The following is a 26427-nucleotide window of genomic DNA, read 5'->3' on the forward strand; positions in this document are numbered from 1 at the left end:
TTTGGATCTTTCCCTTGTTGTAAGTCTTTAGTAATTTGACTGCTCCAGATTGATTTTAATAGTTCTTGATAGTTTGATGGCAAGTGTTTGCTGTGGTAGCCAACTTGCTGGCATTCAGTTCCCTGTCCTTTTTAAAGGGGGTATTTTAACTTTAAGCTATACATTTTCTAAAACTAGGAAAATGAATGGGGCAAAAAAAAATTTGACTACTACACTGAAGATTTCATGGAGCTATGGCTTCCAATCATCTGATCATTTCAGATGGGCTGACAATGTTAGATAAAACCCCCTTATCAGCAATGCATCGCACCCCACAGCACTAATTTCCATAGTCGACAAAACCTCTCTTTGCATAGATACGTATGTAAAAACAGAACATTCAGTACAGAGGCCAGAGTGCCATCAAAGGTAATTACAGGGACAGTAAAGTTCTTTTACGCCAGCAAAAACGCTGGGTGTTTCAGGGAATTTCAGAACCTGATTTCAAAAGGATCATACAGGGAGGAAATAAAGTTTAGCATGCTGGACTCCTCTACAGCATATATTTGTAAGTATGACATTCTGTAAAATAGTTGAATAGTTGCTTGATATAAATGACTACTGGATGTTTATTTCAACAGCAGAAGTATTAGCAGTTTCCTTCTACGGAAACAAAGAAGCAAACTAGTAAACACACATTTGTGTGGCCTAGGTTTTGAATACTTAAAACTTAAAGTGATATGTGTATAAATGAAGCTTCTAACTTGAGCAGTAAAGGAAATATTACAGTTTTAAAGTATGGTCTTTCATTTTATGTGTTTTTTGAGTGAATATGTGTATATGTTTAGATAAAGACATAAAGCCAGGTATTTCAAAATTGTTTCAAAAACCATGCATTACTAAATGATTAGTTCCATCATATAATAAGCTGTACTGATTTCAGGTATAGGTTGTTAGTTTCTCTAAACCATTAACTTGATTTTATGAAATTTCTTCATTCTTTAACGTTATGCCTAAGCACAACTACACATATTACTTTTTTTAAAAGAGGCAACAATTTTGTGTGCTGTGGCGAACAAAATCTCACTAAGATAAAAAATTTTCTAAATCTTATATGACATGTTACACTGTAAAATAAACACATTTAAATGCCAAAACAACTTATGAACAGAAAGACTATCAGGATAATAAAAATGTTTTTAAATATGTTAAAAGCCTCCATTTAAGAAAATGTATTTATTTTCCTATTAGTTTGAGAAATTTCATTTAAATATTAGAGGAAATTGAATCTATTCCTGGCATATTATATATCTGACTCTCTTAATAGTAACGCATTTAAAACCACTATACAAATTTAATCTCATAGATAAAAAATATTCTTTCTTTAAAATAATCAGGAAAAATGTTGGAGGCAAAATCAAATGGAAACCTAAATTTGTTCTAAATATTCTATGCTTAGATAGTAAAAGTGCACACTAGTTTTACCCAGAGGATATTAAATAATAGGTAAATTAACACAATATTAAGTAAGAAAAAATAATTTTAATAAAGCAATGGAAAATACAAACTTTAATTTTATACTTTTATAATTTTATAATATATAATTTTATACTTTTAAGTTTAGGAATTTTTATAATATCAATGCATTAAAAAAACAAAAAACCTAAATAAGGAGTTAATAAATAAAAAATGGGGATAATCATAATCCAGTACTTACAAAGTGGAAAAAATATTTGCTTAAAATGTAAGGCAGGGTATTTATAAAAATCTTTGCCAAATATGTGTTCTCTATAATTCACATGATAATTTTTGTTTGTTTTTGTTATTATTTCATTTTTAGGTCAATGGAATGTTTCCACATATCTTACCACCAATATGAGAAAAAAATGATTATTGTTGATGTGAAGCTTGGTGAGTTTCTCCAATTTAAATCAATTTTATACCTTCTCAGTTTAAGTCATTCTTTCACAGGAAACTTTTCCTTGTCAAAACAGAATTGTTGTTCTACGGAATAGTTGAGGCTTATTTTTATTTTTACCAGTAAATGACCATGTATGTTCTAATTTAAAGGTCTAATTTCACCAAAAATGTTCTTAATTGGATTTAACTATAATCAAGACAAATATGATTTATCAACAGGATATTTTAATCAAATTCTGTCAAGAACTATACTTTAAATTTTCTTTAGAATTTACTCCTTTTGGGAACAAAAATATGTCTTAAAAGTTTGCAACTGTAAATAGGAAAGTGTTTCACTCTATCACTCTATGTTTTGGTAACTCTAGACATGGATATACTACTTAATGATAAATATTGTTGAACGCAAGACTGCAGGCATTTCTCTTTAAACCACTAGTTATTTTGGAAGTTCTTTGTCCTCACACTGTGAATTGTATTTTCTTCATTTTTTCAGATGAAGTTCCAAAGTCTGCTTTTTCTATTCTCTTTTTAGAGGTATGAGAATTATAATTTCTGAAGTTTACCTGCTCTCCATCTTCCAGAATTTGTTTGAAATACTTTGTTTTCTGTCTCCTTGTTTAATCTCCCTTTTCCTTCATGTTTAAGCCTTATACATTCCTTCACTATAATTTTAGTAGTGTTGGTTGGAAGAAGTAATAAACTTAGAAGTTCAATCTGTTCTAGCACTAGAAACTGGGTTAAATATTTGCGCATCTACCTCTTGGTTTCAATGTTGGAGGCATCACGAGGACATGGGGAGTGTTCTGTGATGCTCCAGCAAAGTGGAGGTGCATACTGACAGTGAATCCAGCAGCAATGGAAAGGGGGAATGCAGGCATGCAATGGACACGCAGTCCCAGGAATCTTACAAGATGAACAGCGTGATTCCAGTCACCAGGACAGTAACCAACAAGTTCCATTTCTTAATGGACTAGAAAACCAGAAAACGTCACCAAACACAGCTTTGGTGATCTAATTTTTCTGTGTAAAATATATCTTCTGCATAACTCTGTCACTAAATATTTACGAAGGAAGATTACAGGGAATGTATGCTGACACACGAATAAGATTAACTGGAACAACTTACGAAGTTTGAGCTGAACTTGAAAAAGAGGAAGGAATGCAGTCTGACAACGCATGCTTCCTGTGCATGCAGAAGCCTTAGGAAATGCTTTCTGAGGGGCAGGGTATAAGAAGCCGAAGGAGGATCAATCACATTAACTGGAACAGAAAGTTTGTGCATGCGTGTTTTTTTTCTAATATTTGCAGTTCCATTTTAGAGAAAAGGAAATTAGGCAACTGAGAATTTAATTAATATACCTAAGTTCACACAGCTAGTAAGAGCCTGAACTCAAGCGCATGTCTGTCTGGCTTCAGAGCCCAGGATTACTTTAATACACCCTGTCGCCTCTCAGGAGCTGCAGGAGCCCCCTAAACGCCGGTGAGCCTGAAAATTAAACTTCACTGTGCTTCTGACCTCATGGGTGTGGCACACTAGAACTGCTCTGCTTTTGTCAAACAGGCCCATCAAATTTTTAAAAGAAAATAGGACGACTTATCAACAGACGTGAACTTTAGATACACAGATCACCAATGTGTGCATGTAGAGCCAGTAGATCAAGCGAGGCGACAGTGAGGAATAAAAACTATGGGTAAAGTGGAGCTGGGAGCGTAAGTCCAGGCCAGTGGAAGGCAGAGACGATCAGCAACACTGACCGGAAAGGCACCCGAAGGAAAGAAGACCTCCACCATCCTCCCACTTACAAGACAGGCAGACAGTCACGGGGGGCCAGCACAGAGATGGAGAATCTTGGAACCTGGACAACATGAACACAGTTCAGGGTCTGTCTGATTTGCACACGGGATCAGTTAAGTACAGCCAGTCACTGCAATTGTTTTCTCGGCCTCCATTATTTCAGTGTTAATCACCTTCAGTCAGATCTGTTCTTCTGGAAAAAGACTTCTTTTCATCACACTATTATTTAAAGTCCTCAGTGAGTTATTCCTACCATCAGAATAGAGCCCAGCACTGAAGGCCATCCGGAATCCACGAGCAAACACATCCCTGTAATAAACTCTCCCTTTGCTTTAATTTGCATGTATCTATATTTGCGCTCAAGAGTCCTGATTTTGTCCCATCCTATAGAGATGTTTAACAATCTGTCCCTTGGTCCCCCTGACAGCAGAGACTCATATAGGAAGTGAAGTCCATCAGACCACAGCACCCATAAGTTCTTGTCCCCAAACCTATAAATACACTTAGATTTGCTCCTGCTTTCCCCACCCCTCCCAGTTACAAGGAGGGAGTAACTTCCTCCTGTGCTTCCACCAAGACGTCTCAAAGTCCAAGCTCCCACATTCTGAATCCCTCCTCCACCTCACTTACCAGAAACCTGAAATTCTACTGATTTTCTCTCTTTCTCCTATGTCTTCATCTTCTGTCCATGGTTACCACGGCCAGCCTCAGGCTGAACCACTCACAGTGTTGACTTCGTGAATGATGTCCCCAGAGATGTGCGGGTCGGGATGGAAACACAGCATAGCCCTGCCTCTCCATCTCCAGTATGCCTTTCTATCTACAGCTCTCAGAAGGAAGGAAGGAGAGGAGTGAGGGAAAGAAGGAAGGGAGAAAGGAGGGAAAGAAAGTGCAAAAAGCCTGTACAAGCAGCCAGCCCTATGTCTGTCCAGGTCTCCATTGACTCTAATATTCTTCCTTCTTCCTGCCCTTGCCACTCCAGTGAAACCACTCTCCCTGGGGTTAGAGGTGACCTTCTTGCTTCTGATGGACAGTTTCAGTCCTTTGCTCTCTGAATCTCTACCCAGGTCCAAAGAGTTAGCCATTTTTCCCTTTTGACAGTTCATGCCTTGGTTTCTGTGACACTCTATTATTCTGATTTTCCTCCTGCAAGCCTCTCTTTATCAGTCTCCTTCTGAAATACGTGTGTTCATTCATCTGTCTGGAGCCACCTGCTTTTTTCAGGTTACACTGTCTTCTGGACCATCTCACCTTTTCTTTTGGCTTCTCCTCTGTATTTTATGAAAACTGCCCATGTTTACCTTGAGACTGAATCTCTTTTACCTGAACTTGTTTCCTTGCTTTCTCCCACCCAGAAGAGCCAATACATCAACATGTTATGGTAATTCCTCCTCCCAAACACCTGAAATCTATCCCTTCCCACTATTTCTGATGCCGCCTTCCTCATCTAAGCCCATACCGTCCCTCTCCTGGACTCCTGCAGTCACCTCCTCATTGGTCTCCCCAGTTCCACCCTGGCCAGCCCACTATCCATTCTTCCACAAAACCAATCTCAGATGTTCACACGCCTATTCCATATTTTCAAACGTTCACTGATTTCCAGCTTCTTACCATGAAACTGATGGTATGGAAAGCCTATGGTGCTTGGCTTCTCCCTAATAACTTCATCTCCTACCACACTCCTGCTGCAGTGACCACTCCAGAACCTCTTCGAGCTCTCTCTCTGCCACACTGTGGACTCACACAGTGACCACATCCTTTCACTTCCTCGGCGAGGATTTGACCCACTGGCTCCTGACCTGGACCCAAGCTGCATCTCTCCTTCACTCAGCAGTTCCTGCTCATCCCCTAGGTTCCAGCCCAGCCACCACTTCACCTCAATGCCTTCTCTCACCACCTCCAGGTCCGGTTAGGTTCTGCTCCCGTGTGTACTCATGGACCCCTATACTTTCTGTCGCAGAGTCCCCACGACACAAATTTTCACTGCCTATGAGTGAGGATGGGAAGAGGAAAGACAGGATCTATGTAGACCCCTGGCAGCCAGAACTTGGCACATAACAAGTGTTCAACAGAGGCTACCCATGAGTCAATAAAGACTGATATAAAACTGTTTATCCTTAACAACTCACTGTAGTTCTGTGAATGTATATTTAGCAAAATATTTCCAGCCCTCATTGTAAGATGTAGATTTGATTATTTTTAACAAGCACTTGAGTTTTTTCTCAAAATCCGGAATTAAAAACTTTCTATGCAATACATTGTCAGATAAAGCCTGGGCTGACTAAACTCTACCTGAATTTTAAAGTCAAAGTTACAGTGACCAGAGTGGGAAAGTCAGGTAAGCAACACTCCACTCAGAATTTGCTAAAAAAATCTTATTTTTTACTTGGCTATTTACAATGTTTTATTTGGTTAACTACAAAGAGGCCAGCTCTTGTTCCACATATTGAGAGATCTTCCTATAAAAATGAATCACTTGACATGAGAAGACTTGAGAGTTGGTGAATTCATTGTTGGGAGGCCCTACATGGAAAGATTTTTTTGGAAGAGCTATATTTTTTTAAAAGATGTTATTAGAGAATAGGTGGGCCAGATGGCTTCTAAAGTCACAACTCAATGTGCCTACATTCCTATATTTTCAAAATTATTTATGATGTATTTATGAGTCATTTTGTTCTCATCCCTCCTTCTCATTCCCATAGTAGTTGTGTTCCATTAACGTCAAGAGCCCATCCTTATTTTTTATGATTAAACTTTGTGTGTTCTCTAGAAATAGACTCTAACATATAGTACTTTTAAATGACTAAATTATACTGAGTAAATGCTGCATTTCTCTAGAAAAATGAGCAGGCGGAAGTGTTGGATTTGTAAGGTGTGCAGAGATGAATCTAAGAGACCCCCTTCAAAGTAAGTCACATGTAAATTCTATTACCATTTTAATGTATATTTTTCACATAAGTAGGGGTATGTGTATTCAACTTCTGTCAATACATTTTGCTCAGAAAGTAAAATTTGCATTTACACATGAGTAATTCCACCAGAAGGGTAATCATGTATTACACTAAAGTTCCATTTTCCTTATTCATGGTTTACACTTGAGAATTCAGCAAGTCAATGTTTTTAGAGAGTCTATTATGAACAAATATTCTTAGATTTTTTTTAAGTCCTATATAGCTAAAACTTTACATGTTAAGATGAGATTCCTTGATCCAAAATATTTACATAGTTCAAGTCCTTTATCTACAAAGTGCCAGACCTTATCCCTGGTTGGAAAAGGTGAGACTGGAGGGATAACCAAATACTCATCAAGTGTCCAGGTCTCTTCTACATTTTGTCGTAACTCAAAACGCATTTGTTTGGATGGGGCAGTGGCTACACTAAAGTGGAAAGTGTAATGCCTGAGGAGGGTAACAAACCATTCGAGTGGATTTGCTCACCTCAAAGAACCCCCAGGTGGAGGATTCCTGTGAGGTTAGCCAGGGAGCCCGACCGTCTGCATGGAGACTCAGCTGTAGACACACATCCCCATCACCGTCAGAGATCCTGGCTTGCAGGCTCCCACCCTGAAGTGCCCAAACATCCAAAGATGATGACCAACTACCACATTTATGAGGAATGGAGAGTCTCTGGTGGTGGGTAGGAGAAGTGGAAAGACCCAAAGCTCAGCATTTCAACTGACCAGCTGATGCTGCTGAACTGCACAGACCTGTGTGAGGAGAAAGAGGAGAGGGCTGGCTTGGGGACAGCTTCCTTTGGGTCTGCTGATAATTTTCATAGAGCATCGCCATCAATGCTTGCCTTCCTTCTACCTGCCCTGGAGACCCACCATCAGGGAAGGTGAAGGCCAAGGAAAGATAATTCATGTTCCTCAAAAGCCAGGAGATAATGGTCACTTGATAAATGCTTTACATTCTTGACCTGACTTAATTTTCATGATAACTTTGTAGATAATAAAACTGAAGCTTGTTAATTTTAATTTAGACTAAGAGCTATTGAGCCCAGCTTAGGAATTAAAACCAAGGACTGTCAGACTCCAAACTCTCCTCATTCCTCTCTGCACTATGTTGCAACAGCTCAGATGTTCCCGTGTCTGTTTGGTACCTGCTCTCTCTCTGCCCGGAAGGAGGAGGAAGCACAGAAGTGGAGCAGGTTATCAGAGAATTCGGTAGATGAGGGGACAAATCTGATTAGGATTATTCTGATAAGGGAAAATTTTAGCCATGGAAGCACATGAAATAGGAAAAACCACAAGCAAAACTGGGGTTAAACCAAAACCAAATTTAGCTTCACAACTTTACCCCTAACCATAATCACCCTAATTGTGATGTATCTCCATAAATCTCATGCTCCTTGGAGGCACAGGAATTCCCTTGCCGACAATCACCAACGGCCAAACTCTGAGCTACCCCAAGACAGCAATAGCATCTCCTCCCATGATGAAGGTTGTCTTCTTTCCTACATGACAATTAGGTCTGCTTTACACCTTGCAAACACTTTTCATCTCACTGGATTGAAAAGGTTATTTTAGGCTTCTGTTTTTAGAGTTCTAATAAGAGAAGAGAACAATGAGTCAGACACCATTTCATGGAAATGTTTGTTGAAAGCGATCTCCACGGCAGTGTACTGTTAAGCCTCGGCAATGATGCAAACAGTCCATCTAGAGCTAGCAAGCGTCATCTGAAGGCTCAGAAAACAAAGGATATTGGACCATTTTAGGACTCTCAGCATTTTCCATTTCCCAGGTTACTTTTTTAGCCTCTTTAATCTGCCTTCATTGTGTTAAATACCTGCTAATGCTGATGGCTGTCCCCTCAACACTGAGTACTGAGCTAACTATACCAGGTAACAGCCAGTGGGCAGTGCTTGCTGGTATCTGTAGTGGCCTTTGATTAGATGCAGTCATTAAAATGAGGAAAATTAAGAATGTATCATAAACTGAATGGCAATGAATGCACTGAGTATTTTAAAGAGGGGAAATAAAATGACTCACAGGTAAGAACAGTCACTTACCAGTTCACTTCAAAAAGTCCACGAAAATGAACAGAAATGAAGTCTTGAAGCCAGTATCTTCCACGGATATTTTCAAAACTCTTCTCATACTGTGTGGATCAAATGTAACTTGATATATCATTCAGAGTAATAAAAACTAAAACACTCAATATATTTAAAAAATGCAATAACTGACCAAGAAATATTTATACATTGTAAATACAGAGTACTAACCTTATCACATGAATGCAGGCCAATAGGTTTTGTGGATAAACTCTAAGATTCTAGCAAACACATGGCTGGTGGAAGCAGCACAAGACCTACAATCCTTTTTAAAGCATTGGTTCTACTCCTGTTAATCTCAGAAGGAATTACCTTACCCGTGGGCATGGCAAGCCTCAATGACAGCTGGGGTGTATTTGGTTTTATTGGTAAAAAATTAGAATTTATCAAAACACTCATTGAGAATAATTACATACACTATGGAATGCCCCCTTGTAGATTACTGCATGATCACTGCAAATGATAGTGACGGTCAGTGATTATAAATTTACAGCTATAAATTATAATACTATAAATGGTTGCTAAGACAATTGTGAAGACAGAAAAGGCTGATTAAAAGGGTGTGTGTGTATATATATATACACACACATATGTATGTGTACAAGTATATATACACCCACACACACATGAAGCATGCACACACACACACACACACACAAACACACATACACACATGCTCAGAATGATTACTTCTTGGTTAAAAGCACACAAACATGCCTACAACCAAAATACTAAAAAGAAATACATCAAAACATTAACAATGGCAATTTGGGGTACAGAGACCCCAAATTGGGGTAGACTGTAGAACACTGATTCTTTATCTTTTTAAAATTCATCTTAAAACATCTTATCAGTTTATTCTACTTTTATATTTTTATCATTCTAACCACTTAATAAAAATAAAATGTAAAAGATCACTGGGAAACAAATTTCCATCCAAAACTATACAAAAAGAGAGTACAGCTATATTGTGACATTATTTTCAAGATAGCATATTTCTACTTAACAGAAAAAAAAACGCTTGAGAATATTTCAGTGCAATGAGAACCTTTTGTTTCTTTTCAAAGCCTTACTCTGGAAGAGGTATTACAGTGGGCCCAGTCTTTTGAAGCATTGATGGCTACAAAATGTGAGTATCATGTGTATGTCATTTGTTAATAACTAGTCACTTTTATGCTTGGAGGGAAGGAGGCACTTGATGATGTACATGTGCTGCTCTTCTCACACCCTTCTAAATGGCAACTGCCAGTTAAAACAAGAAACCTGAAAATAGTTTGTCCTGTCAACCACTCTTATTTTCTTTGGTGTTAATTAAAGCAAGATTAGTCACTGTGAATGTTTATTCTTCACGAGTATGTGTGTAAAATCTCATGGAAATATGCTTAAATAGTAACACATACTGAAATACATTGCCTTACAGCAGTTTCCTAAAGTTGTAATAAAAAAAAAAACCTGACAATTTGCTGTTCTCAGTGTCCTGAGAAGTAGAATAAATTTGAGTTTTGATGTTGTAAAACTCCTCAAAGTTTGCTTCTAACTTTATCAGTGTCTGACTGAAATGGGACTTTATATAGGCCCATATTTCATTATATGTGTCAGCATTCAGATCGTATAAATGGAAATAAGTCCATATTTAGTTACATGTGTCAGCATTCAGACGGCATAAATGGAAATAAGTCCATATTTAGTTATATGTGTCAGCATTCAGGTCATATAAATGGAAATAAGTCCATATTTAGTTACATGTGTCAGCATTCAGATGGCATAAATGGAGGATGACAGCAGTGGATGTCAGGAAGATAAAGTCAGAGGCTCAACACAGGAAACTGAAGGAGCAGTCAACTGTTTGGTTGGGAAGTTGGGAGGCTGTAGGGAATGATAAGGGGCTTCTTAGATGGTGCAGTGGTGTAGAATCCACCTGCCAATGCAGGAGACGTGGGTTTGATCCCTGGGTCGGGAAGGTCCCCTGGAGAAGGAAATGGCAACCCACTCCAGTAATCTTCCCTGGAAAATTCCACAGACAGGGGAGACTGGTGGGCTACAGGCCATGGGGTTGCAGAGTCGGACACAGCTGAGTGACTGATCACACACACACAGACAGAGAAGAAATGATAAACACAGAAGACAGGTACATAGAACAACTAGGGGAAACTCTTAAGAAAATTCCTTTGTTTGCGGAACGTGGCAGTTTTTTCAAAATGCCATTTGCTCCCCTCAAATGTCTGCCAATGATTTATATCTCTTTTACCTGAGAGTCCCTTCGCCTCTCTGTGACTGGTGAATCTGTTCACACCTGTTGACCGTGGAAGTGGAGTTGGCTGTGCTTCCAATTTGGGCTTCCCACGTGGTGCTCGTGGTGAAGAATCCACCTGCCGCCAATGCAGGAGACGCAAGAGACCCGGGTTCAATCCCTGAGTCGGGACAGTCCCTTGGAGTAGGAAATGCAAATCCACTCCAGTATTCTTGCCAGGGAAATCCCACGGACAGAAGAGCCTGGCGCGCTGCAGTTATTCTGGGCAGGGTACTTCCCGGCCCCAGGGGCCCGCCCTGCTCCTCTGACTGCAGGGCCCCACCCGGCCCAGAGACGGCTGCTGCTGCCCAGCCCCGCCTCCTGGCCCCTCAGCCACGGCCCCGCGGGGCTGGGACCCACCGCCCCGGGCTCCGTCACCCCCTGAGCCCGCCTGATGCAGCAGCAGCCCTGCCTGGTGAGCAGGGAGGCCCGCACCTCCTTTGTCTGATGCCCTCGCCCCCGCCTCTCACTTTGCAGGGGGACCTCACAGTCTGTGGTCCAGTTTGCCAGCATGATTGCCGATTTTAAGATAATCTTTCTGGTCAATTTTAGGACACTGGTATAGGAGGAAGAGACAAAGGTGTAAGTTCAGTTGACTGCACTGATTAATCCTCTGTTAATAATTTGGAGTTCATTCCCAACCACCAGCAATCCACATGGTGCAACATTGCCAGATTAATTTCCCTCCTAGAGTTTATTATTCTTCATCTGTAGAATGGTCTGAGGTCATCTCTCCCTTCAGCATTGCTGCGCAGGTTAGATATACACCCCCCCGCTCAATGCCTGATACAGATGAGGCACACAGTGATTGAGAGTTCCCTGGTGGTTCAGACGGTAAGGTGTCTGCCTACAATGTGGGAGACCCAGGTTCGATCCCTGGGTCGGGAAGATCCTCTGGAGAAGGCAATGGCAACCCACTCCAGTACTCTTGCCTGGAAAATCCCATGGACGGAGGAGCGTGGATCGCAAAGTCGGACATGACTGAGTGACTTCTCCTTCTTTCTCTTAGTAATAAAGTGCTTGTTTTGAATATCATTCCTTTTTCTCTGCCACCTGCTCAGAAGTCCAGAATCTCCAACTTGGTTTTCAGCTCCGTCCCTTACCCCAGTGCCCTTGCTCACAGGTACCTCCAGCTCTGTCCCTTCACATACACGCTCTTCTGCCCGTGTGATGACTACTCCACCCTCCACATCCAGGACTCCTGGTCCAGCTCTGCACTAAGCCTTCTCTGGCTCCTTTTTCTACTCTGCCCATCCTTAGAGGTAACGTTCAACTCCACTTTCTCCTCTTGGAAAACTCCTGGAAGTATTTTTTCTCTCTCTTCTATTAGTTCATATCATTATTTACTTTGCTTCTAATTATAGCTATTTTGTGTACTGGGTTTTTTCTCATATCCCCTTTCTCTCTAGATTATAAATTCCTAAGAGCACAGATCACTTCTCATTCACCTTTCATCTTTCCTCCCAGAGGCTGAAAGCATGCTTTTGTACCTAATGGGCATGCAATAAATGTTTAATGAATAAATACGAGGCAAATGCTACTAAGAAAAGATCAAAACACCAAACCATATTATGTAAGAGTTTCTGTGCCAGTCTTTTCAGCCTTATAAACAAAGTAAATGAAGTTAATTACTTGGAAAAAAAAATTTCAAGTGGGATCTTGGCTAGACTTAGCAATTTCGAGATCTAGCATCATGAGGCTAAGTCTAAAGAAAAGCCAAGCACAGGGAGACAGCATACTGCTCTTTATAGAAATCACCAAAATGGGGTAGGAATCTTACCAGAAATTGAATTCCTGTGAAATTCACATACAAACTCGAAAATCACACAATTAAAAGTTGATAAATCATTTTCTAAGACATGCAGTCACAAAGCTAAAACTAAGAATATAAACATTAAATGTGCCAGAGAATAGAGTGTGTTTACATTAACCAAGGGCAGAAATATAATGCTTCCTCTAGCTAAGAGATGCAGATGCCTCCATACAGATTAAAAGACAGTCTCTAATAACATGTAGTTCAGAAATCCACAGGGCAAAGTTTCTCGAAAGGGGCAAATTTTGAGGTGAGACGTAAATGACTCAAATTTTTGTAATTTGATGAAGTTCTGACTCTAAGTGTGTTAAAGATAGGGAACAGTTTTAGAAGAAGTAAAGACTAATACTTTGGCCACCTGATGTGAAGAGCTGACTCATTTGAAAAGACCCTGATGCTGGGAAAGATTGAGGGCAGGAGGAGAAGGGGACGACAGAGGATGAGATGGTTGGATGGCATCACAGACTCAATGGACAAGAGTTTGGGTGGACTCTGGGAGTTCGTGATGGACAGGTAGGCCTGGCGTGCTTATGGGGTCTCAAAGAGTCGGACACGACTGAGTGACTGAACTGAACTGAAAGACTAGTGAGTGCTTCTTTCAATGAAGGTGTAAGATTCCTCAGGATTTGCTGTGAAAACTGGTCTCATTAAAAAAAATCTCCACAATGAATTAAATAGAAAGTACCCTTCAAAAGATGATAGAAAGTCCTTCAAGTTTCCAAACATCAACAATTTTATGAAAAAAAAATAAATTATTGTCAAATGGGCATAAAAGTAGTAATAACTTTTTGAATGGGTCAGGAAAAAAATTGTCTGAGCTATTACTAATTGCCCCATAAAAATACCTGAGTATTATCAAAGATTTTTCCTTGAGTGAGGCTGACCTAAAATATGTCATTGCACCCCAAACTATTATCAGAGTGAGAGGCATCACTAAGATGTAAAGTAGAAAGAAAACCCTGTGGGTATTTCTGAAGGCTAAATCGAGTAGAACTAGAAAAGACACAGAAATGTACATTTGAAATGTATATTTGAAAAGACCAGGGGGCCAGTGATCACTTTGCTTAATCAAAGTTTTTATTATTATTTTGATTAAAATGTTAGAAAAGAGTGCAGAAGGCTCATACATATATTTACTGACCAAATCTCAAAAGATGAGGATAGAGGTTTATTTATGTTTCTTTATGTTTGAGTAAACATAAATAAAAATAAGTTTAAAACTGTGACTAATGCCCTTGGATGAGTCATTCAATCCAGGCACCAGTGAAAGGCCCAGAGGGTCACTGTGCTCAACTCATGTGCACCCTCTAGAGGGAGGAGAGAGACAAACAGGCAAGCCAATTAATAGATAAATTAATTCCAGAAAGCAGTTAAGTGCTTTGAAGAAAATAAGCCAGGCTGTATGACAAAGAAAGGCAGGAGTAAGAAGGAAATTCAATGACATGATTAGAGACAAAGTGCAGGATGGGGTAAAGCTTTGAGCTAAGAATTGAATGACAAGGAGTGGCCAGTAGCACTGGGGTCAGAGAAACTCAAGCAGAAGACAGGCCCTGAGGTGTGAGTGAGGTTAGCACCTTAAATCAACCAAAAGAAATTTAGTAGCATAGGAGACCAAGGCCTTACAGGCCACAGGAACAACTTTAGACAGCATTAATGTACTTTTACAAATACCCTTTCGGGGGGGTGCAGGTAGGTAAGGGAGGAAAGAGTATTAAGACGTACAAACTTCTAGGTATAAAATATGCAAGATACAAGGATACAATGTACAACACAGGGAATATTACCAATATTTTATGATAACTTTATACAGAGTACAATCTATAAAAATATCAAATCTTTATGTTTTATCCCTGACAGTAATAAAACAAGTCAATTAAAAAGTTAATAAAAGTACCCACTGGTTCTCTTCTGAAGAAAAGAAGCTGAGAGACTAGTTAGAAGGCTATTTCAATAAACCAGCCAGGACTGGAATTCAGTGGGGAAGACCAAAGGAGGAGTTATTAGCATATAGATGTTAATCAAAGCCACAGGGCTATGAGGTCACTTAGAGGGAGAGTTCAGAGAGCTAAGCAGAGATCCAGACGCGGAGCTTAGGTGCACAGGAGTATTTGCAAATCCAGAGATGAGGAGGGGTTTGGAAGGAGATGAGAAAGAAGGGTCAGGCGAGTGGAGGGTGACCAGGGCGGCTCATCTTCACTGGAGGCAGAGAAGAGAGCACTTCTGGAGGTGTGCACTGTCTGAGGCTGCAGGGGAGGCAGGGAAGAGGCAGAAGGAAGGGTGACCACAGGGAGTGGCGACATGGAGATCATGGTGCCCTGCCCAGAGCAGTCTGGGTGTTGTTACTGGTTTTACTTGGGAAACAGAGCAGCACATTTGTAGATGACAGCAACCGTTAGTGAGGAAGAAACGGATGGCATAGAACAGAGGGGGCGCCATTGTAAGAGTGAAGGAGAAACACAAGGGAACCGAGAAAGCAGTTAGGTAGGAGCCACAAAAGAACTGTTTGGCCAACCCAAAAGGAACTGGGATCCTTCCTCTCGCGAAGAGAGTTAGAAAGGGCAGGTACAGTGGAGGGGGCTTGGTTGATTTGCTGGAGGGAAGATAAGGGAACCTCCGCCTGATTAAACGTGTGTTCTCAGCTAAGTCTGAGGCAGCAAACGGAGGAGAGGATGAGTTGGCATTTTAAAAGGGTCGGTTCAGTTCAGTCGCTCAGTCGTGCCCGACTCTTTGTGACCCCATGGACTGCGGCACACCAGGCTTCCCTGTCCATCACCAACTCCCGGAGTTCACTCAAACTCATGTCCATCGAGTAGGTGATGCCATCCAACCATCTCATTCTCTGTCGTCCCCTTCTCCTCCTGCCTTCAATCTTTCCCAGCATCAGGGTCTTTTCTAATAAGTCAGTTCTTCTCATCAGGTGGCCAAAGTATTGGAGTTTCAGCTTCAGCATCAGTCCTTCCAATGAATATTCAGGACTGATCTTTAGGATTGACTGGTTGGATCTCCTTGCAGTCAAGGGACTCTCAAGAGTCTTCTCCAATACCACAGTTCAAAAGCATCAGTTTAAAAGGGTAGGAAATCATTTCTCGAGATTTTGGAGAGGCACAATATTAGCGGAAGACAGCAGGATGACTATCACTAAGGGTGATACTGAGTGCCCATCTTAAAATTTTCAGCGATGATTTCAAGCGAGAAAGCACGTTGTGTATTTTTCCTTGGCCTGTTGCCGGTCACTCGGGCACAAACACGAGAATAGACACGTAGTTAAGCACTTGTGGGTCAGCACGAGTTCTGACTCTGAATTAAGATGGCATCAATCTTAACTTTGGTCAGAATCATCCTTAAATGTACTGACTGCTTCCCTCGGTTTCTCAGTGGTTACAGCCGCCGCGGACAGCCTTGGGAACGCCAGGCAGAAAGTGCAGGCTTATTGCAGGGCTGGAGGCACAGTGGCTGCTCCACGCCGTGAAGGCCTGCGCTGCTGGGGAAGCTTCATCACGGCAGAGGGTGGACACTGCAAGTCACTGAGGGACACCGTCGTCCCTCCTGGTGTCCCCTCAGCTCTCTGCATCTGTGCTGCTCCCTGGGCAGTTTCCTACACCATCCTTTATCCTCCGCTTCGCTACCCAGTGTGGTTGCCAATGGTCGCTCTCCTCAAGCTCAAACTCCCGATGCTGCCATGCCCAGTCCTTCCTGCTTGGCACTTTTGTTTTCTTTAACTTCTCATGCAAATCCTCACCTTGCAGGGAAAACAATCGAACAAAACCTGGCCTTTTCTAGACCTCGCTGTTCAGTCAGTACATCTTCTATCTCTCTCTCAATAAACCAAAAATAGCAACAGTGCTTCCTATAAGCCTCTGGTCTTTAGTGCTTCCTGGATGCTGAATAATTAGAGGCGGTCTCTTTACTTTCCCAACCCTATAGAGAGTCTCTTTAAAATACATATGCATGAGGGATCCAAAAGCCTGGATGGACCAACATTTTCTTACTGGGACCAACATTTCCTTATCTGCTATCTGTGACGCAGCAGGTCAGCACAGGGTATGCAAAGCTGAGGCGCTGCAGTCCTCGTTCTCAAGGGGCTGGCAGGTGAGGGGCGAGGGAGAAGTAACCCAGCAACCAGAACAGACCCTGACACAGAGGGAGATAGAATGAGAATGAAAATAAGCGTGGGTGATGTGCTGTTTGTCAAATGACAGGAAGTACCTATCCAACCTCCTGGAGGGACAGGGGCTTCAGAGAGATTTTTTTTCAGAAACTGAGATACCGAACTTGGTCTGAGATCCGCGTACAAAGCCCGCATAGGCAGCAGCCTGGCAGTCACACACGAGGGGGCCAGGAACAGCAGGGCTCACATCAGGACGGTGTGCAGGGGTGACAAGAGGCTGGAGAGGTGGGGACTCACCATGAGAGCAATGGGAGAGGCTGTGAATAACAGGTCATGGCCAGATTTTTGTTTCAGAGAGTTTTCTCTAATAAAAGTGCAGAAAAGACTGAAAGCAGATCAGATGGATTAACTTAGGCTTTTTAAGATTAGAGAGTTTACAAATATTCTCCTCAAATCACAAACAAAAGTAACATATAAAAGTAAACAGAAGATAATGCCATAAATAAAACAGATAGTATCTTTAATATACAAAAAGACCTAGAAATTCAAGAATACACTAACAGTGCAAAAGAAAAATATTTGAAAGATTTGAAATTCACAGAAAGAAAATAAATGATCTGGAAGAAAGAAAACATGCTTAAGCATTAACTTTTTTTTTTTGGTAGTGGTTTTTGCCATACACTGACATGAATCAGCCATGGATCCACATGTGTTCCCCATCCCGATCCCCCCTCCCGCCTCCCTCCCCATCCCATCCCTCTGGGTCTTCCCAGTGCACCAGCCCTGAGCACTGTCTCATGCATCCAACCTGGGCTGGTGATCTGTTTCACCCTTCATAGTATACTTGTTTCAGTGCTATTCTCTCAGAACATCCCACCCTCGCCTTCTCCCACAGAGTCTAAAAGTCTGTTCTGTACATCTGTGTCTCTTTTTCTGTTTTGCATATAGGGTTATCGTTACCATCTTTTAAAATTCCATATATATGCATTAACATTTTAAAATACAAATTTAAGTAATTGCAAGTCACTGGTTTTACACAATCTGATTGGAATGGAAGGAGTGAGTAGACATGTCAACACTGCTGTTACAAATGAAAAATAATGAAATCTTTCTGAAAGAAATGTTAGAATAGGTATCAGGAATCTCCAAAAATATCATCAATCTAGTAATTCTACTCTTTCAATTCTAAGGAAATAATTAGAGGTGTAAAGATTTATATTCCAAAATGTTCCATTGCAGTACAAGCTACAACATACACAGGGTAAATAATCCAGACGTTCAGCAATGACAACTTGGCTCAGTGTGATATAGTGCGGCAGACCCTGCAGAACCACTGCAGCCTTCACGAGTTCAGTTCAGTCCAGCCACTGAGGAAGGCTTTCTCATCTCTCCTTGCTTTTCTTTGGAACTCGGCATTCACTGGTATCTCTCTCCTTTTCTCCTTTGCCTTTAGCTGCTCTTCTTTTCTCAGCTATTTGTAACGCCTCCTCAGACAACCAGTGAGTCAGTTCTTTGCATCAGGTGGCCAAAGTATTGGAGTTTCAGCTTCAGCATCAGTCCTTCCAATGAATTTTCAGGACTGATTTCCTTCATGATTGACTGGTTGGATCTCCTTGCAGTCCAAGAGACTCTCAAGAGTGTTCTCCAACACCACAGTTCAAAAGCATCAATTTTTTAGCACTCAGCTTTCTTTATGGTCCAACAGTTCAAAAGAATCAATTCTTTGATACTCAGCCTTCTTTATGGTCCAGCTTCACATCCATACATGACTACTGCAAAAACTATAGCTTTGACTACAAGGACCTTTGTTGGCAAAGTAATGCCTCTGCTTTTTAATATGTTGTCTAGGTCGGTCATTGCTTTTCTTCTAAGGAGCAAGTGTCTTTTAATTCTAAGAGTAAACAGGAGAAAAAAAGGAGCAAACAAGAGAAAGTGTTTGCAAGAATGATACAAAATTGCTTTCACTGTAAATGCCAGTAAGGTAATTTGAGAGTGTGTCTGTATTTGTGAAGATGAATGAATACTGTTTAAATAGAAAGTTAAACATGAGCAAAAGACTAAAATAGCAAAAGGAAGTATATCAAGTTGTTAAATTCTCTATTTAAAAACCATTTAATAGTACTTTAAGTTCTTTTGCTATACAATAATACAGCAAAGAGAAGTTAGGAGAAAAATCAGAAATGATTAATGTCATAGAAGTCAAATCAGAGAATTTTAATAAAACAGACTTATTTTAAAACTTCATGCAGAGGCTGGTAGAATTATAGACCTCATTTTCCCTGGTGGTTTATATTAAAAATAAAATGGATTCTATATTGCTTTAGAAACATTTCTGATGGCAGACAGCTGCAAAGCTCACTCTTAGGATTTAATGTATGCCATGAGCCTTGCCACTTTGCAGAAAATGGTCCTGGGAGAGATGGGCCACCATTCTGACCCAGACAAGAGCAATATCACGTTTCCTTCTTACATCGAGATACCAGCCTGTGTCACCTTGTGTATTGTGGAAATACTAATTGTGGTGACTAATACATGAAGAACACAATGCTACTGCTAAGTCGCTTCAGTCGTGTCTGACTCCGTGCGACCCCATAGACAGCAGCCCACCAGGCTCCTCTGTCCCTGGGATTCTCCAGGCAAGAACACTGGAGTGGGTTGCCACTTCCTTCTCCAACGAATGAAAGTGAAAAGTGAAAGTGAAGTCGCTGAGTCGTGTCCGACTCTTAGCGACCCCATGGACTGGCAGCCCACCAGGCTCCCCCATCCCTGGGATTCTCCAGGCAAGAGTGGGTGCCATTGCCTTCTCCAAAGAACACACTAGGGAGCACCTTTAAAGGCACTGCTCTCATTCTTCAAGGAAAACAGTGTACCCTACGTGTGAGATGAACCTAGTTCTTCCACCTTCTGAGTTTAATGAGCAGTTCTGCTGTGTATCCCTGTTACCCTGCTCAAGCAGAATCAAGCACTCGGAATGGAGGAGAACGAGCCACACAGAGCTGCCTCACCTGAGTTGGGAGAGGCTTTCCCACCTTGTAATCCTCTTGTTGTAGAGTCAATAGAAATGCTCAAGTGAGCATCTCAGCTCTGACTTTACTAATAGCTTGGATTCCTGAAACTCTTTTGTACAAATGCATTGTAGGCTGCTTAACTAGCCTAACACAAAAAACTGCCATATTTAAGACAAAATCCTCTAAAACAGGCCCACTATGTGAGCACTTGCTGTACACACCAGTCATATCAGAAATCTCAGACAAGTCCAAGTGGCCCCAGTCAGCTCTCACTAGGTTATAACACAGTAACACATGGTATGCAAACTCCCTGGTTTATTACAAGAGAAATGCCTTTCTTGTTCACACTACACAGCGACTGGGGTCAACTGTAGCTCTGGTGCAGGTCTTTACTCTGGCCTCCAGACTAAAGGCGCAGCTCTCCAAGAATGTGCCCTGCTCACAGTGGGGAGAGGAGCAGCGGTGGAACCGCCAGATAGTCCCTGAGCTTTCTGTCTGACCCGCCCACGGTACTGTGCATCGCTGAAACAAGTTCAGTGAGCAAGGCTGATACAAATGGGACATGAAAGTACAATTCTCCTACAAGAAGGGCAGGGATAATTGAGAACAATACCACCATCTACCACATTAGATAGCTATGGAAAAATACATGTGGTTTCATCAGCAGAGGACTGGGGGATATTGAGAATTGTTAAACTACTTGGCTGGCCCCAAAAAACCCTTCCTGGGCTCAATCAGGAGGGAAGTTAAGGAAGACACAGATGCAGGCAAGTTCTAGAATAAACTTTTCACTATAAAATGAAGCTAAACATAAAGACAAACACAAATTCAGAATACTATAACATGGAATCTCATACTGGTTTCCAAATTATCCCCCCACCCCACCCCATCCACTCAATCCATGCAACCAGCCTGGTGGCTAAGTCTTTCCAGGGTCTGTAGATTTCATCTGGCAGCTCATTTTTCCCCTATTCCCCAACTTGTTTATTTTAGGATCCTGTTTTCTGTTCCTAATGAAGCACTCAGTCAAAATTTCTCCAAGTATAAAAAATTGCTTTTTATTTTCTTAAATAGAATTCTAGTTCTTTCAATGCATACTGCAAATTATTGGCTTCCAGCTTTACTTGTTAGGCCAGAAATGGTTTTCTATTTTGATTTGTTTTGTTTCATGATGTGCCTGCCCATTCAGCTCTTTCTCCAACAGGAATGCCAATTGCTACATCTGTATTCTCTGAGCCCAGTTTTCTGTGCCTGTGATGAGGTTAGGCATATCTTAAAGTAAATTGCTGTGAAAATAAATGTTCTTGTTTTAAGTTTAAGGTAAAACATATTCCCCATTGGGTAGAAATATTGAATCCCATATCCTTTCCTGTGTTACATTTTTATATATGCCCTACCCCCATCTCATCTGTCCTCTCAATTCAAACATGCTTCTTTTGAACCATCTTCAACCCAATGTTCTGAAGGCTACACTTGCTTCCATAATAATAATGAACTAAGCTCTAATTTTGTGTCTTCCTAGGATAGGACATTTCTTGCAGATCACCAACTTTCCTGAACCCTAAAGCTTCCTCAGAAGGCATTATTAAAATCTCCATTTATTAAATCTCCATTTGAGTTTTTCTCATGAACACAAAATACCTTAATTGTCATCTTCATTTTTGTATCCGTGCTAACAAGCAGTAGAATCCAGGAGTCAAGGAGCCTGGTTTCTATGCTAGGAAACTCATTAGATCCACTGTCTCATGTGAAGATTTAGGAAAATATGATTTTACTCACCATAGCCATTCCCTCTGATTACTATTATTTCTTGTAACAGTTAATGATTGTAAGTTATTGTTCATCAAAAGCCTGTTTCTTCACGTATTCAATGTGCCTACATACCTAATTCTATCACTATTAATGGAAAGTTACTCCATTATTGGCACTTAGCAATTCAGTTTCTCAGATGTGCCAAGAGACTTCCTAGCCACCCAAAGAAGCTTAATGTTTTTCTCAGAGTGTTCATCTTTAATTTTCACAACACTTGATCTCCTCAAGGATTCTAACTAAAGCGTTAGATTTGTGAAAGCTCGCTTAACTCTCTTCTCCAAACACTAGCACCCACAGAATAGTTGCTTAATGGAAAAAGTTCCTCCCACACGTCTGCGCTTATCTTCCCACTTCAGAAAAGACCAGAGCACAGGATGGCCATCTCTGACATCAAGTGTCACTTAATGGTTGTTCTGCACATCCTCACTGTGCTGTTCTAGATTCTGGGATAGTTTCCAACACCCCATCTGAATTCCAGTCATTGCCTAGTCCTTCATTTCTGGTGTGAACCATAAACCATGAACATGAAGTTGAATTTTTCATTATCCACGTTCTCCCGCTTTAGTTGCATATGAGACACATCCCAGACTATACAGCCTGATCACTTCATCATTTTTACATGGATTGGATATTCTCTTTTCAACCTTAACCTACCTGTTTAGCTTTAAACCTTGCTCTTATCCTCTAGTTTGTCTAGAGGTTTTAGATTTTTCATCTCAGTTTCGAGGTCAGAGCTCTGTCCACTGATCTCATTTAAGTCCTGTTTCTGGGTCCCTGTGACCTATCCAAGCCACACTAGTAGGCATCTTGCTCTGAGTTACACAGAATAAAGGGGTGAAGGAATGACCCCACCACTGACTGGTGTTGTCAAAACATGCTTCTGATGCATAGAACTAAGTGAGATGTGGGATGTGTGTGTGTGTATCATTATATAATATATAATATATTGTTAAATAATTTAGGGGCTCTGATTCAGGCATTAGTTTTAAATTGTACTACATATTGTTCAGACTTTTTTCTTATGATTTTGACCCAAGAAAATAAACTGATTTCTCCTCTACTTCTAGATGGTCCGGTGATCTATGCAGCATACTTAAAAACAGAGCACAGTGATGAGAATATTAAATTCTGGATGGCATGTGAAACCTATAAGAAAACTGCCTCACAGTGGAGCAGAACTTCCAGAGCAAAGAAGCTTTATAAGGTTTACATCCAGCCACAGTCCCCTAGAGAGGTAACCACACCTGACTATGCCAGAAACTGGAAATCAATACCTCCCAGGAAAGCATTAGTGTCTGTCAAGCACACATATGTGCCAGCAGTCTACACCCAGTACCTCCTATTATGCTATGAAGTCAGTAATGTTAACCTGAGTCTACAGATAAGAAACCTAAGAATCTGGAAAGTTAACTTATTAATACCTTCTCCAGTACCACACAGCAGTTAAGAAGGAAAATTAGGCCTGCCTGGCTCCAAAGCCTCTCCTCGTTAAATTATCTTAATTCTCAGGAAAGTATAAAAAGAAGTCCTTATAAGAAGAGTTGACTCTGCTACAAGGACCTACAGATACACATACCATAGTGGTGACTTCCCTAGTAGGGCGGGCAGAGTCTGGTGCACCCCACCAGGGCTCCTGCTCTGCTTAGTTTAAAACCAGCAGATGGGTCACACTGTTATTACTGCCCATCACTTACCACTGCAGAAAGAAAATAAAAGGTTAGGAGTGAAATAGATACACTGAGACTCCTCCTGGTGGAGAGGGAACCAGGAGTGAAAATTCTGATCATGAGGATGAGGACAGAGGATGGTTTATGAGATTCCTGTCTCTCAGGAGAGTCCGACATTATTGACTTGTTCCTCAAAACTCTTGTCTAGAAAATATTTGGTTTATTGAAATAACCACTTCTCTCCCCTATTTCTCTACTTCTCTTCACTTTCTTCCCATTTCAGGAGATGTTCAGTTAAATCAACATCTATGACTATTTAAGGAAGGTAAACTTTAAAATAGCACCAACTTCCCTTTCCTTTAAAAGAGAACTCCATCTCATAAACTTCCTTGTTTGCAGACTCCACTAACAAACCACTTGCATCTGCCTATGTAAGCAGTGGTTTCTGAGATTTCTTTGGTCATGGGCTTCATGTTTTGTGTGTGTGTGTGTTTTAATCTGGGATGTGGAGTTGGATGTTTATTTTTTAAAAAGCGAAGAGCTTATCTCATACAAGTCTTTTAAGATGTCAATGAAAGTGCAGACAAAATTACCCTATTCCATTGAAAAGTACAGCAGGAAATAAACCTTTCCATTCTATTCTCATCTTCAATTATGCCTACTTATGCTTCACATGTAATTTCACTCTGCAGATTAACATTGACAGTTCAACAAGAGAAGCTATCATCAAAAATATTCAAGAACCCACTCAAACATGTTTTGAAGAGGCTCAAAAAATAGTGTACATGCACATGGAAAGGGATTCCTATCCCAGGTTTCTGAAGTCAGAAATGTACCAGAAACTTCTGAAGACTATTCAAGCCAAAAACAATTCTTGACCACCACTCAGAAGTTTAAATTGAAGATGATATACAGAAAGTGTTGGTTTTGTTCTTCTCATATAAAACTAAATAAATAAAATCAGAAATAGAGTAGAAAAGAAATAGAAGAAATCAAGCCATAAATTGACTTCTGGTTCTCAAATAGAAACGGATGGACTACAGAACTCTTACAACATGAATAATATAATTTATGGCATACCTATGTAGCTCACTTAATATATATGGAGAAGGAAGGTCTTTCTTCATAAACAACATATGTAACAGAAATAAATAAATGTGAACTAGGGATTTTACTGTACAAATCAACTAAATGATAAAGTTTTTACTGTACAAATCAACTAAGTGGATTTTTTAATTAATGAAATTTTGCTGTCATAACGCACAGATAGTTCAGTTCTTTAAAAATTATAGTTATATGAGTTGGGTCTCTAGCATGAATGTATTCTTTAAACAGAGTGCTTGTAGTAACTTTATTAATAACTAGTAGACAAACCTGGTACTCAGAGTATAATCAATGGTATTATATCATGAGCAATATAAAAAGATGTTCTTTAAAGATATTTTAAAATTTTCCTGCTATTATGTGCATAACTCTACTTCTATATCATATAGATCTTCTACATGTAAAAAATTCCAAATGAGTCTAAGCTATTTAAATGTATGAATTTCCTCATTTATTTCTGTACTTATATTGCTATAGGGTAGGAAATTTGGTTCCTATATTTTGAGATTTTTTTTTCTCACAATGTGAATCTATCACAATCCTGAAAATCAATAAATACAAATATAAACTAAAAACTTTATAAGTATGCTATTTTTTTCAAAGACATGATCAACTTATTTTTCCAGTTAAAAGACTGTTTTATCTGCCCTGTTATAGAAGCTTCTTAGACTCTGTCAGGAGATTCCAGAGAAAGAACTCATATGTCTGTTTGACTTGCTTTGTTCAGCACATAGCATAGGATACATGTGCCATAGGAATGGATAAACATTCTTTACTTTTGATCGAGAATAAGTTCCTTAAAATATTTAATACCATTATTCCAAAGAATTAAGTGTAGGAACGTTTTGATTCAGATTTTTAGCTTTAGTAGGAAAAGTATTTCTCAGGTCTCAAATTTGATTGCAATAGCATTTATTTTAAAATGCCTGTAAACCTAAGTTGTATCACATGAAAGTAAGGATTAACTGGAATCATTCTCATTAAACAAAGAATTATTATAACATAGAATCAATATTTAGGAGTTCATTTCTTTTTTATTTCTTTTAAAATTTATTTATTTTAATTGTAGGCTAATTACTTTACAATACTGTGGTGTTTTTTGCCATACATTGACATGAATCAGCCACGGGTGAACATGTGTCCCCCATCCTGAACCCACCACCCACCTCCCTCCCCATCCCATTTCTCTGGGTCATTTCAGTGCATCAGCATTGAGTGCCCTGCTTCATGCATTGAACTTGGACCAGTCATCTATTTCACATATAGTAATATACACGTTTCAATGCTATCCTTTCAAATGCTCCCACCCTCACCTTCTCCCAACAGAGTCCAAAAGTCTGTTCTTTACATCTGTGTCTCTTTTGCTGTCTTGGATATAGGGTCAGCATTACAATCTTTATAAATTCCATATATATGTGTTAATATACTGTATTGGTGTTTCTCTTTCTGACTTACTTCACTCTGTATAATAGGCTCCAGTTTCATCCACCTCATTAGAACTGACTCAAATGCAGTCATTTTTATAGTTGAGTAATATTCCATTGTATATATGTACCACAACTTTCTTATCCATTTGTGGGCCAATGGACATCTAGGTTGCTTCCATGTCCTAGCTATTGTAAACAGTATTGCAATGAACATTGGGGTACACATGTCTCTTTCAGTTCTGGTTTCCTTGATGTGTATGCCCAGCAGTGGGATTGTTGGGTCATGTGGAATTTCTATTTCCAGTTTTTTAAGAAATCTCCACACTGTTCTCCATAGCGGCTGTACTAGTTTGCATTCCCACCAACAGTGTAAGAGGGTTCCCTTTTCTCCACACCCTCTCCAGCATTTATTGCTTGTAGACTTTTTGATGGCAACCATTCTGACTGGCATG

The 26427-nt window shown here is 40.2% G+C and overlaps 1 protein-coding gene across 2 annotated transcripts; it reads left to right on the forward strand.

Moving 5' to 3' along the window:
- Nucleotides 1-367: 367 nt before the first annotated feature.
- On the forward strand, nt 368-25556 carry RGS13 (regulator of G protein signaling 13). Of its 2 annotated transcripts, XM_070474526.1 has the most exons (7): nt 368-547; nt 1820-1890; nt 2393-2433; nt 6533-6601; nt 9814-9875; nt 22845-23011; nt 24137-25556. In XM_070474526.1, exons 4-7 carry the CDS (start codon nt 6537-6539, stop codon nt 24320-24322), a joined length of 480 nt encoding a protein of 159 aa, XP_070330627.1. In that variant the 5' UTR covers nt 368-547; nt 1820-1890; nt 2393-2433; nt 6533-6536; the 3' UTR covers nt 24323-25556. The 2 variants fall into 2 exon arrangements, with proteins under 2 accessions (XP_070330627.1, XP_070330626.1); XM_070474525.1 differs by lacking the exon at nt 2393-2433 and having other exon boundaries at nt 369-547.
- The last annotated feature ends 871 nt before the right edge of the window (nt 25557-26427 follow it).

This window comes from Odocoileus virginianus, chromosome 11 (genome assembly GCF_023699985.2).
Source record: "Odocoileus virginianus isolate 20LAN1187 ecotype Illinois chromosome 11, Ovbor_1.2, whole genome shotgun sequence".
In the NCBI taxonomy this organism is placed as follows: domain Eukaryota; kingdom Metazoa; phylum Chordata; class Mammalia; order Artiodactyla; family Cervidae; genus Odocoileus; species Odocoileus virginianus.

Bases quoted from the DNA above. Each gene is read 5' to 3' on its own strand.
- RGS13 (XM_070474526.1), top strand. From the start codon at position 6,537: ATGAGCAGGCGGAAGTGTTGGATTTGTAAGGTGTGCAGAGATGAATCT. The intron at 9,876-22,844 runs GTGAGTATCATG...CTCTACTTCTAG, and splicing joins AGCATTGATGGCTACAAAAT to ATGGTCCGGTGATCTATGCA. The intron at 23,012-24,136 runs GTAACCACACCT...TTCACTCTGCAG, and splicing joins AGCCACAGTCCCCTAGAGAG to ATTAACATTGACAGTTCAAC.